This window comes from Populus euphratica, unplaced genomic scaffold, assembly GCF_000495115.2.
Source record: "Populus euphratica unplaced genomic scaffold, PopEup_1.0 scaffold10.1, whole genome shotgun sequence".
NCBI lineage: Eukaryota > Viridiplantae > Streptophyta > Magnoliopsida > Malpighiales > Salicaceae > Populus > Populus euphratica.
The window spans coordinates 184,426-198,700 of NW_011499856.1; the positions used below are offsets into that span (position 1 = coordinate 184,426).

Sequence of the window (14,275 nt, forward strand, 5' to 3'; positions counted from 1 at the left end):
TTTCTTTTAATTTTTGCCCTTTATGAGTTAATTTTGATTAGATCCCTAAATTGGTATGTTGTTTATACAACAGCCATGAACTTCTAAACTATTCAATTTAATCCTCAGACTTTAATTTTCCAGCAATTTTCTGAATAACCCCCAAACTTTGGTATTTCTTCAATTAAACTCCTGATTCTTTTAATTAATTAAGTCAAAGTTTAATTAAGTTCTCAAACTCATTAATTCCTCAATTTTTTTAATTTAATTAATTAACTTAATCCCAAACTCAATTAAATCTCAAAATTTATTAATTCTCCAATTAAACTCTTGATTTAATTAATTAAACTAGTCAAGAGTTTAATTAAATATTTAAACTTTCCAATCATGTTTTCATTAACTCAAATTTTAATTCATTCTTCATTTACTGTTTTTTTTATCAAAATGTTTTAGTAAATAAAAAAAATCAAAAATTTGGTTATGACAATGTCAATAGTTTTTCTTGATTGTTTCTGCGTACAGTGGATGCACAATTAGTGATGCCAATATGACATAATTGATGATGTGTTGTTTATTTAAAGTATTTTGTTATTGATATGTATTTTGTGATTGGTATTCTCTTTATACTGTTTTCAAAAGTATTTTCTATTTAAAATTATATTAAAATAATTTTTTTATTTTTAATATTAATATATTAAAATTATCATAAAATTTCAATTTAATTTTTTTTTAAAGTAGAATGCACTTTTAAAACATAACTAAAAGCATAAGTTAAGGCACACTTAAAATAATTATTAAACCCAAATAAAACCGAATAATGTATTACTATAATTATTTAATATATTATTGTTTTAATAGATTAAATAAAAACAATCTTCTTAGTTTTTTTGACATTGATTTATATTTTGTTTGTCATCTAAGTTTTATTTGAACCCATCAAATCAATCAATTCATATTATGTTAATTTTTATTTGGTTTGGTTGAAAACTCATGCCAGTCATGCTAAATAAAGAGCCAACTATGTTAAGAAATTTCAAAATTTACTTGTTTTTCCTAGTTAAAAAACTAACCTCAATCTAATAACTTAACTTATTAGATGAGATTTCAAGATATAATTTATATTATTTTCTAACACATCCTTTTAAATGAAAATTCTTTAGTTTGAAATTTGCACAAATTAATACTACTTTATGTTTAATTTTAATCATATAAATAAAGATAATAAAACTCGAATTCCTGACTGTTTAATTAGTAAAGCTTTAATATCATGTTAAAAAATCAATCTTAACTCAAAAGCTAAGTTATTAAATGAGATCATAAGATATAATTTATATTATTTTTTAACAAATAATTTTGCTAAAATATTCTAACCCTCTTAATGCTTTTTTCTTTTTATTTTTTTTTAAATTGTTATGATGGACTAATTTATTAATTATAACGGATCGCTATAAAATTGTTTGTAGATTGAAGGTACTTAATTATAATTTTTGTTATAAAAAAAAAAAAACGGACCACGCGTGGTGTGTGTACATATGGCGTAAGCATAATTGATGAACCTTTATTAGGGTAAATTTATGTCAAACATTGGGGCATGGATTCTTTTAAAAAAAAACAATCATTATCTTATTTTTAATCAACTAGCGAGAGAATATGACGTGCTTTGAAAAGTTAACACTAAAGAAAAAGTAATGCTTGAAAAAAAAAAAAAAAAGGAGCCTGACTCTTTCAAACAGAACAAGAGGATATCCTCCACTTGTAAATGGAATACAATTTGCTGCGGTAAATATCAGAATTCAAAACCTCATTATCAACCTCCTACCATCAGCTCTAGATAAACTTTTGATACAATGGAGTGTGTTGGTAAAAGGTAAATTTCAACATCAAGCTATCATTATTTTGGCTTAAGGAATTTTGTGGAAGGATTTGGATGGCTAGAAATCAATTGATATTCCCTGAAGAGTACGTTGCCGGGTTGGAATTCAGCTTTTGAGCTCTTCTTACGTCGTCTTACTTCATGGTTGAAGATAGCTGATAGAAATCTTATGTACAGAGGTCTGGACTTGTTCAGAGAACGGGGAGGGATCATAAATTGGAGAAATAAGTAACGATCCTTCTAAGATAATGTGTTGTCATTTTTTTCTAGCTTAATTAGACATTATGTATATATATTTTCTTTTCTTTTGCTAGTTCGCCATAAACTTGCTGGAACTAGCTATTATAATATGTTCTCTCGATGATTATATATAAAAAAAACTCAATTGATGGGGTTTATATTTTTCTTATCAACGAAAAACCAGCTGAAAGTCCCAACCATTGAATTACTCTAGATCAAAAAACACGAAGAGCAATGATAATGGAGGAGGTGGTGCATTGTTGATTCAGTAAATCTGCTGCATAAATGACATCTTATTACATCTATATATTGAATTTTTTTTTCGGGCTAGAAATTTCTTCGTACAAAGTCAGTTTTTCATTAAGCAGCACAATGTTTTTGTCTTCGGGGAAGCCATGCTTGTCCATGTATTAGCTTTCCGATCCGTTGTTGCCGCCTAGAAATAATTATATCTAGCTTAAAACTTCAATTTCTTACAGGGTGTGTATGTTGTCGGGGTGTGTGTTTGTGTGAATCACAATTGTTGTAACCATTTTTTACGGTAAACTTGTGTCATACGTTGGAGCATGGGCGGTTTCAAACGAAGAAAGAAAGACTCTACACTCGTTATGGGAACCCCACACCTTCAGCCTCACATCATCTTCCAGTTGGACGTGACATGTTCTGTAAAACTCTAAAGCAAAATTAATATTTGACACTGTATTCACCTATCCTCTCTAGCTAGATGCATCGCTGACACACAAAACATCATTAATGGATAATAATGTGGTTGATGAAAACCCACATATTATATGCACAGCCACAAATAAATCCTTTCTTCACTGCTAACATTTCAAAGCAAAATCCTTCTCACTCGTTTACAAGTCGGCATTTAAGTGTTTATTTGGTTAGGTGGTGTTTGATGTTTTTTTTTTTAAAAAAATTATTTTAGATTTTAGATTTTTAATATTAGTACATTAATTAAAATCATAAAAAAAACATCTAAAAAACATGCATATTCCTACATATTCTTATTGAATTGCCGTTAAACATATTCTGTGTTTTGAGTTACTACTTACTTGTCTGTCAATTTATCTTTTATCTTTATTTTGTGTTATGGGTTGCTACTTACTTGTTTGTCAATTTATCTTTCATGCTTATGTTAAATATATTAAGATCAATTATTATTTTGTTTGTGATAGAGTTGTTACAAAAATCATTTAATTTAATTTAATTTTTTTAAGGATCTATTTGCAATATTGTCATAAAATCACTCTCTATATTTTTTTTAACTGCTTTTCAATTCGAACTTCCAGTGAAATCTTCACCCTAGTTCAAGGAGGTATATTATAGTGTTGTAAACATTGCCATATTATTCTAAACTAATATATTAATAAAAACATTTAAAAAATCAACATCCACCAACATTATGATATAAATATCATATTGATAAAACGATAAATAAATAAAAAAAACAACAACCATCAACATATAATTTTTTGATGACTTTCTGATATTTTTCAAAGAAAACATGTAACTTACATGTGAGATTAAATGATTAAATTGGGCTGATTGTAACCAAAAAAAGTGTAATTCAAATCATTTTATAGTTGAAGGACTAAAATAAGAAAAAAAAATATCCAAGAAGGTCAATCAAAGTGGCCTAAAACTTAAGAGGTGTTTATACGGTTTAGCTCAGCTTAGCCGTATTTTGCAAAACTCACACTCCTATAAATGACCTCTTTCGAAGCATTTTAACTTTGTACCTCTAAATACCATGTCTTCAAAAACCCTTCAATGGTTAAGCCTTGTGGGTATAATATGGCTTCAGTCTGTAAATGGAACAAACAGCAACTTTCCTGCATACTCCTCCCAACTCAAACAACTCCTTTCTATGTCTCAAGTTCAGCTAAACAACCTTGCCTTTGCCTCAGATGCTGGAAAACTATTTGGCTTCTTTTCTGGAATTGCTGCTCTTTATCTTCCTCTATGGCTAGTCCTCTTGATTGGTTCAACTCTTGGTTTGGCTGGTTATGGTTTGCAATATCTCTTCATAACAAATCAAATTTCCTCTCTTTCTTATGCCCATATTTTCTTGCTCACTGTTTTGGCTGGAAATAGTATCTGTTGGATCAACACAGTTTGCTATGTTGTTACCATCCAGAACTTCCCTTCTGATCGCCAAGTTGCTGTAGGATTAACCAGTAGTTATCAAGGATTAAGTGCTAAAATCTACACAGTACTTGTTGACTCCTTCACCTTTTCTCCTGTTAAAAGAGCTAAAGCCTATCTTCTTCTTAACTCTTTATCACCTTTACTAGTGAGTGTGGTGGCTGCACCATTTGTTAGAGATGTTAATGTTGGAACTAGCACGAACATGAAGGTTGGGTTCGTAGTCATGTTTGTGATAACAATAGCCACAGGAGTCTATGCTGTTGTCAGCAGTTTGGGATCCGTGTCAAGTAGGTTACCTCCATTATGCAATGCCATTGGTATCTTAGTGTTCCTGTTAGCCCCACTTGCGATTCCAATGGCAGAGAAGATGAAAGAAAAGTTCTTGAATGGAGAGATGAAGGTGTATATAGAGGAGAATGTTGGTGATCATGTTGAGAGAATAGAGAGTGGGATAAAAGTGGAAGATGATCATACAAGGGAAGGTGAGGTGGGTGTGAAGGAGGAAATTGGGGTGATGTTGATGTTAACAAGGGTTAATTTTTGGTTGTATTTCTTTGTATATTTGTCCGGTGCAACACTCGGGCTAGTTTATCTGAATAACTTGGGACAAATAGCTGAGTCTCGTGGGTGCTCGGGGACTTCTTCTCTAGTTTCTTTGTCTTCCTCATTCGGGTTCTTTGGCCGACTCATGCCATCTCTCCTGGACTTCTTTTTGTCAAAGTAAATTCAATCTCTGTCCTTGAGTCTTTTTTATATTACTTGGTCAATTTTTGCAACTCATTAAGATCAAAAGGCATGGGATTTTTAGAAAATGCTTTCTACTATGTTTTTCAATAAACATGATTAGAGCATTCCAGGATAAAAGAGATAAATACAGAAAAAATATAAATCTAGGAGAGAAAAGATAAATATAAAAAGACAGAAATATGTTTATCTAGAATAATCTTTTTAAATAGTTTTGAAATAAATTCTTCTTTAAAAAAATAATAATAAGTGCATGGAACATATTCATTCTGTTCCAGCTATCTTCTCGTCTTCTCTAACATAAATATACTATCTTTCTATGGTGTTTTCATTCAAAAATAACGTAGAGGGCACCCGCTACCGTTGGTAGTTGTATGCTGACCATACAATTTGGGCAAAAGAAAAGCATTTTCTGCCTGTGCTTTTCCAAAATCATAAAGGGATTTTGATATTTGCATTTATGATTAACCTAAATTTTATAGATTTATTCAATGCCACATCCCTAGCTCCCTTTGGTGCATGCAAATTAACCAACAATCTCCATCTGTTGAGATAGTTGTTCAGGAAATTAAAGGCTTGATTTCAATTTCTTTTCAGAAGTAGGTACATGATATCAAGACCAGCTTGTATAGGAGTATTGATGGCCCCAATGGCAGGAGCTTTCTTCTTACTTCTCGACACAGCAAATATCTCCCTTTATATCAGCACCGCCATCATAGGTGTTTGTACTGGGGCAATCACTTCCATTTCTGTATCAACAACAACCGAGCTTTTTGGCACTAGGAATTTCAGTGTCAACCATAATGTTGTGGTTGCCAATATCCCTATAGGCTCCTTCCTTTTTGGCTACTCGGCAGCACTTCTTTATCACAGGGAAGGTAATGAAGATGGCAAATGCATGGGGATGGAATGCTATAGGAGCACTTTCATTATATGGGGATCACTTTGTCTTTTTGGCACTTTCCTAGCTTTAGTCCTCCATGCTCGCTTGAGAAAATTCCACTCGCATACATAGATTAACAAGAAAATGAAACTTACTGTAGGAATTGAGTTCATGTGGATCAAAATTATCATTGAGTACTGCAGTCATTCATGCTTCTTGTAGTGTGATTGACTTGATCCATATGAACTAAACCGTACTAAATGACAAATTCTTTTGTGAGTGGTCCAAGTTAATTGTATTGTAGAAGGAGCACTTGTACGGTTAGAATTTATCATGACTTACAAATAGAACTATATTCATGTACAATTACATACCCTTGATTCAACAAAGCAAACGGCTTGATGATTTTTGGCATTTTGATTTTTTTATCTATTCATAAATATTATTAAGATATCTGCAAGTACTTATGAGTTTCAATAACTAATTTTTCATAACTTCAAAACAAAAGATGTCTAATATTGTGATGTTTTTAAAATAGTATTTTTTTTTTTAAAGTATATATATAAAAACAAAAGTTGTATCAAAGACTTATACTTGTCTTAGCTTGAAAAGCAATACAACCTAAATCACATCTTGATGGAATGGAAAGCCATCTAAATATTTAGAAGAAAAAAAACTTCATACACTTCACCATTATACAGCAATGAACCCAGTTCGTCATCAATTGTTATTCTTCTCCATGATATATATATAGACTACGTATTTGGTGAGGAGTAACTAGATCCTCTCTCTCTCTATATATATATGTGTGTGTGTGTGTGTGTGTGTGTGAGTGAGTGTTTATGCGCGCCATTAGATAGTTAGGAGTAATTAATCCGTTGATCAGTGATATTGGAAAAAGCTCAGCTTGTGCGTAATTCTATCAATTATCTTATGAACTTGAATCTGAATCTCATATAAGAGGAAGTGTGGGCCCTATACATATCATGAAAGCCACTCAAGAAGTAGGAAAGACGTCCAGAACTACTTCAAACTTTGGTAAATAGCTAGTGATGTAGGAGCCACGATGGATTAGCTCATGCTTGGACTCATCCTATCTAGCTCCACGAACAATATAGTTAGATACATGTTTATATATATATATACACACACCCACACCCACACACACCATTATATATATACCATTACGTTATTAGATTAAAAACTCGTTTGTTTTTATATTTAAATTTTATTTTATTTTCATACCATTTTAATTTACTAATATTAAAAATAATTTTTTTAAAATAAATTATTTTAATACAATTTCAAATAAAAACATTTTTAAAAAAACTCCTTCCATACTCCAAATCACCCCAAATAAAGCATGTGAAGCTTCAATGTGTTCTCATTGCAACCACATCAATTCCCCTACCGTCCAATCTAACTAGCTGCTACGGTGCTACCTATTTTCTTTCTTCTTCATCAGTGTTATAAATGCTCTTCATACGATATTTCTGGTGAAACCGATCAAATATTGGACGTTTTAGACTGTTGAAATAGAATTAGCTAGAGGGAATTATTATTATTTTTTAAATCTCTTAAATGTATCAGTTTAACCATGCATTGTTTATTTGAAATTTAATAGAGAAAAGATCTCATTTTGGCATGCACTAGCCAGATAAAAAAAACAAGATATGACTATTGAAACCCAGAAAATAAAAAACGCAATTTGTTTCATCTGCCAAGATAAAAGATTTAAGTAGAAAATATTGTAGATATATATAGCTGCTAGAGTGGCAATACCTTTTTCATATTAGGTAGAAGTATATGTTTTTTAAATTATTCTTATTTAAAAAATTAATATTTTTAAAACTTTTTTCGATAATTTAATATTCTCATGTTAAAAATTTAAAAATTATTATGCACCATATTACCATGTAATTAACATCTTAGCAGCTACTCAAATGAACCCACTTTAAAGGAAAAATCAGACACAAGTGAGAGAAAATAGATTTAATGACTCATGAAAAGTAATAAGAATATATCTCCTAAATATCTATTTATCCTGATTGTATTTATTTATTCTATATTTTATCTGAAAATGTATGCGTATGCATGACGAACGATGACATACTAATTTCGGTGAGATAATGTTCTGACAAGATTGTACTAAAGAGTAAGGATTCTATGGGGTATGCTCATACGTACTTGTGGTTTGGGAGTAATTGGGTGTATGGAATTTACACGTCAAAAGGACAAGTGCCTGAAAATATTCAAGAGAAAGAGCGAAAAAAAACAAAATATTGAAATGAATCTAATGGCCCAATTTCAAGATTCTAATTGATTTGCTAACAGTAGCTGATGGGATTTTTGTTTTTTTTATTTTATTTTATTTTAAAATTATTTTTTAAACATAAATTTTAATTTTAATTTTTTATTTTAAATTAATATTTTTTTTATTTTTATATTATTTTGATTTGTTGATGTTAAAAATAATTTTTTAAAAATAAAAAAAATATTATTTTAATATATTTTTAATAAAAAAAGTTTGAATGGAAGGCTAATCTATAAGAACTCAATCGCTCTCTATTTTTATCAGCATACATTAGTGCAGGGACTTGATTGAGCAATATGTGAAACTTTGGGAATGCACTTGTACTCTTTTGGGAGAGCAAATTGAGAATTGCTTGATAGTTAAGAGACCAATTTGAGATTTGTCCATGAAACCGAAGGCTAATTAATTGGACTTCTTAACCATTAAATGTCAGCTCCAGAAAATCTGAAGAGCTGATTAATTCTCAGCCGTGAAAGATAGGCATTAATCATGCAGCCCCACCAGCCACCCAAGTAGGCTCCAATTAATTTTATTAAATCCTCCATGGGTCCAGCGTATAATTAAGATCTGGCTACTGCTAGCTTGAGGAATCCACAACTTTCCTGGGTTGCTGGCGACCTTGATATCATTCTATCATCACAGCCACGCAATGTCTTCTTTCTTTCAGGAGTTAATCGGTTTTACATGGTAGCTCCTGATTTTGAAACTCACAGTGTAAATATCAAGTTTGGTAACGTAAAATTCAACTGGCTTTTCATACGAGTCCCATATATTTTTGTTCAAACGAGCTGACATCTGCAAACAGGTGAATACAATTTATTTGGGTGAACAGTATGCAGGTGAATAACTATTTATATTAAAAAATTATTTTTAAAAATTTATAATTTACATAAAAAATTAATGTTTAATATTATTTAATAATATTAAATAAATTAGAAGGACATTGTTTGGTGACGTAGTATTTACAGAATTTAATTGCAAGTCTAATTATGTCCTTACCGGATATTATCCAGTTAAAAAAATTCAGTTTTTATTTTTATTTATAATTATATTTTATTTAAAAAATTAGAAGTAAATCGTTTGATAACGTAACAAAAAATTCAGTTTTTATTATTGTGTTTTTAAGAAACCATGAAAAATATAGTTGTTGTGAGATAGACTTCATACGTGATGAAATTACATATAATTTAATGAAATAATAAAAAATATTTAATATTAATATTATTTATTTTATAATGTAATAATAGTAGTTAAATTTATAATATTTAAATTAAAAATAATCAATATTAATATATATTTTTAACTATTTTATAACCTCAATTTGAAAAGTATTCTTTTAACCAAATATATTAAATTACTTTTTGTTTAACTTCAAATTCAACTATAATTTTAATTAAATATATATTTTTTTAAATTAATCTTTACTAAAAATATTTTTTATAAAATAATATTTTTCAAACTATAATTACAGCTATTGTAATACGTACGACACTCTTAAAAACAGTATATATAGTTAGGTTAGTTTTTATTTTCATAGCTAAAAACAGTATATTTGAACCGCTTTCTAGGTTTACAGATTAACCGGAACTTTTTTTTTTGTTCAACGATTTTGAAAGTGCATTCTTTATATGAACTTAATTAGTGCCTTTTTCAAAATAAATTGTCCATGCTCTAGCTATATTAGCTATATATGAAGTTTAACTCGGAAGAAATTAAATCTTTTTTTAACCATCAAGCCTATCTCTTAATAGATTATCTTTAAGTCATCTTTGACATGGTCAAATCTTATCTAGACTATTATAGTAATTTTTATACGATAATTTGAAAAAATATCTAAAACAAACTCTTAATTATAGTTTTTTTAATTAAAAAATTTTAAAAAAGTTTTAACTTTTTTTTCTTTTAGGTTTTTTTTTTTACCTGGTTCCCGAACAAGATTTATTGACTCTATTTCTTGTATTGATTAACTAAATATTTTTAAATTTATAAATAAAGTAAAACACATACTATACCATGAAAATAAACAAAGATAAACACGCCTTTCTCGTGAATATTAATAAGATGAATTTATGAAAAAAAAAATTACAACCTTGAATTCAATTCCGATATGTATTTGATATTCCTAAAGTGACTTTTTAGGGTCCCTTAATTACATGTATGTTTACAGAAATGATTACGCTATTGAAACTTGTAGCTTCGTCATTAATTTCATGATGAATCTTTATAATTTGAGCCTGTCTATTCTAGTTTATTACCTCAACATTGGCTGCTGGTGGGACTTGTATAGCAAGTCCCATTTCTATCTTGTCGCTGCATGATCCTTTGCAAATTTTGCAAGTACATATATGATTCACTTGTGCTTATCTTTTTACTTTTACTGTTTTATTTGTTTTTATATTTTAAAAATATTTTAAAAAAATTAAATTTTATTTATTTTTTTACTTAAAATTAATATTTTTTTTTATATTTTTAGATTATTTTGATAAGTTAATATTACAAATGTTTTTTTTAAATAAAAAAAAATATTATTTTGATATATTTTAGAGTAAAGAATATTTTAAAAAATAACTATAATCATATTTTTAAACAGACTCCAAATGTTAAAAAATCAATTCAACCTAATAGTTTAAATTATTAGATGAAGTTTTATAATATAATTTATATTATTCTCTGATACATCCTTTCAAGTTTTTTGAACTTGAAACTTGAAAAGATTCATTTTAACTTATGTTTAATTTTTATTAATGATAAGATTTAAATTGTATCCAAGTAACTTAAACTATTAAATAAAATTTTAAAATATAATTTATATTATAATTAAGATGCCTCTCACGCCACTACTTGACTGCAGAGACGCCTTTTGCTCTCTTGGATTGAAACTAAACGAATATCAATACGTCAAGAGAGCTAGCTCAATAGTTAGAAGGGTAACGTTTCCTTTTAGCATCTAAAGATTCATAATTTAAGCCAAGCTGTACGAAGCTAATAACCTTCTCAAACATTTTTCTAATTTAGAACAGATAGATTATTAAGTGACTGAACATGAAAGATAAAAACTTCATCTCTACATGTAAAAATTGATTTCACGATGCTGCATAAGCATGGGCTGAAATCTCTGTTATGTTTCTTTCTTCAAAATATCATGATTATGACCGGCCAACCATATCACTTGTAAGAAAGATTTTAATAAGTAACTTTATGAATTGACCTGTCGGGTAGGGCTAAGTTAGATGGAGTTTTAGAACCAGGTTTAGAAGTAGCTTTGGATTCGAACAACTCTTTCAAAAACAAAAAGTAAAAAAGAAGGCAATCGTCTAGGTATCTTAAGGAGATGTTGAAATTCATAGCAAACGCTGTGTGAAATCTGGAGTTATGCTTGCAAATATGCTAACAGCCCGTTTGCAAATCAAACTAAAAACATCCGCTACCAAGAAGCCCATCTAGCTGAAACAAAACCTTCAAACCTAAGACCCACCTGTGTCCATGACAATCATGCTAACCTTTCAATGATGAAGAGGCTATGCGTTCGCGTCCTTTATTACTGGAGCGGTGCTCCTTTATTTTTTCAAGTTTTTTTTTTAAATATTTTTTTATTTAAAAAATATCAATTTGATTTTCTTTTAATATTTTTCAATAATTCGGAAATGCATCTACCACGCATTTCAAGCCCACTTCCTCTGCCCTTCGATTTAAGGCAATCCTATAGGTACGAAGTTCACAAGACATACATCCTTTCCCTGTATGGGTGAAGAGCGTGAGTGCATTTTTGTCTTAAATTTTGTCTTTCTCAATTCACATGTTTGCACGAACGTTTTGAACCCATTAAAGAAAACTTCTATATATATATATATAAAAGGAATTTATGATTTCTATTCTATTAACTTAGTTCTTGTTGTCTTTCACATACATTTGCATGTGAATATTTTTTACCTAATACAACTCACGTGAGCTTGTTAGCTACTTCTAATAATAAAAAAGAAGAAGAAGAGTAATTTCCACATACAATTAACCTACAAACTAAATAGTCATCCATCTGAGAGTCTGGCTGCTCTTTTCTTTTCTTGATATAATTATGGTTGTTTTTGTCTCGTATTAGTCACTTGTATTCATTTTTTTTTTGAACTCCATATGTAAAAAAAGAAATAATAATAATAATAATAAAAAGTTGGAAAAGCAGTAAAAATTGGAAGTATGAATGACTAACTTCCAAAAGAGCGGCTTACATAACATGTGTGTTTTTAAAATGTAATTGGAATAATAACTCCAAATCTTCTTTGGAATTCAGAGAGCAAGTTGCACGTCTAATTAATTATTTAATATAAGAATGAATGCCATAAAATAATATTATGGAATGTCACGAGAGCAACATATACATATTTGAAACCAGAAGAACCTAATCAAATGACATCCTTAAACAAATGTTGGCACTAAACAACATTATATTTTCTAGAAAAGCATCTGATAATGTAGAGATTATGTCGACACATGTTTGTTTTACTATATATATATAAGTTATAATATTCATAAGAATAAAAAAAATTAATCTCTTTTTTTTACCAGAATAAGAAAATATTAAGCTAATTCCTTTAGATATGTGCATTGATTGCTGACAGTACAGTTGTTTAATATATATATATATAACAGTAATATGTGCCTCTCAATTCTTGATTATTATTCGGAAATTATGTCTGAATGAAGTAATCTTCTAGGTAAGGGAGCAATAATTCCAAAAAATGCCAGCTGAACAACACTATCTGCTTCTCTTGGCACTGTTAAAACTGTATATCCCCAGTTGTTTCCAGCTACAGTCTGATTTATAGCTCCTCTGCTATTATTGTACTTCTTCACATTGGTATAATTATTTCAGTGTGATAAGGATCACATCACCTCAACGTGCATATAATTCAAAAAGCTGTATACGTTATTTTGGTGAAAAACGAAATGACAGGATGCAATTTTCCCTTATATATATATATATAATAGAGAAACGAAATGAGCACCTGATGTATCCCATCAATGGAATTTTCACTTGTTGATATTATTTGATACGAATATGTGTGATTGACAGTGGGAAATGTTGGGATGCAATTTCAATATAATCCACCTAGAAATTATTATATATTTTATTTTTTATGAAATTAAAATTTAGTTAATCATTAAAAAAAAATAGTGTGTTATTCGCAATTAGAATATTAGATAATTATTTTAATTCAAAAATTTATAAAGACTCAAACTACTTTATATTATTTGTTATTATTAATATTATGGAGATAGAAGATGATGGAATTTAAAGTCAATAAGAATTGTACTGTGTTAAAAGAATAATTTCAATAAAAAAAATTAAATTATTTAGTAAGATGTAAAATAATTTTGTCTTTATTTATCCTTGTAATAAAATGTCATTCAGCAAGGAAATTCTGAAAATCAGCAGTGGCTTGCCCTTCAATGGACAATCTGGCATTCATTTCAATTTTATTAACATATTCTATCTTGTTGAGAAATGATTTGATTAAAGAAAAGAAAACAAATCTAAAGATTTAATATATATTATGTGTGTATATGGGGCAAATCAAGATTAACCCTGGAGGTTAATTGAGATATAAAACTCCAAAATTGGATGAGCAGGACCATAAAACCCTAAAAAAATTATAGGGTTAAGTGTGCAAGGGACAAATTGGGAGCAGGGCTAAACGCGTCTGGATTATATTGTTTGGTTGTGATGATTAATGGGCACTCATGTGAATTGATGAAGTCCTGATTTGTCCTTGCTTGGATGCTGACAAAGCTCTAAAGCAAACCCAGCTGCCAGTTGACACATGACCTACCAATGGATGTCCCAAACAAAATCATACAAAAAAACCTACGCTAAAATTGATGCTTCAGATTGTATCAATGATTCAGCTTTCTTTAACTATTGAAAAGATGGATGCAAGGGAAGGATAATGAAATAATTGATATCACATAAAGCCGTGTTCCTGAGGATGAACATGCAAGTGTCAAGAAACTGATTGAGAGCTAGGGTTCGACTATAAATCCGAACACATACATGCATGGGAAATTTCTCTCCGACAGTCCAGACTAATGATGT

General features: G+C 29.4%; 1 protein-coding gene across 1 annotated transcript; it reads left to right on the plus strand.

Moving 5' to 3' along the window:
* The first annotated feature begins 3,800 nt into the window (after positions 1 to 3,800).
* Positions 3,801 to 6,067, plus strand: LOC105123200 (uncharacterized). The gene is made up of 2 exons (XM_011022709.1): positions 3,801 to 4,966; positions 5,588 to 6,067. Exons 1-2 carry the CDS (start codon positions 3,849 to 3,851, stop codon positions 6,003 to 6,005), a joined length of 1,536 nt encoding a protein of 511 aa, XP_011021011.1. The 5' UTR covers positions 3,801 to 3,848; the 3' UTR covers positions 6,006 to 6,067.
* Positions 6,068 to 14,275: the final 8,208 nt, after the last annotated feature.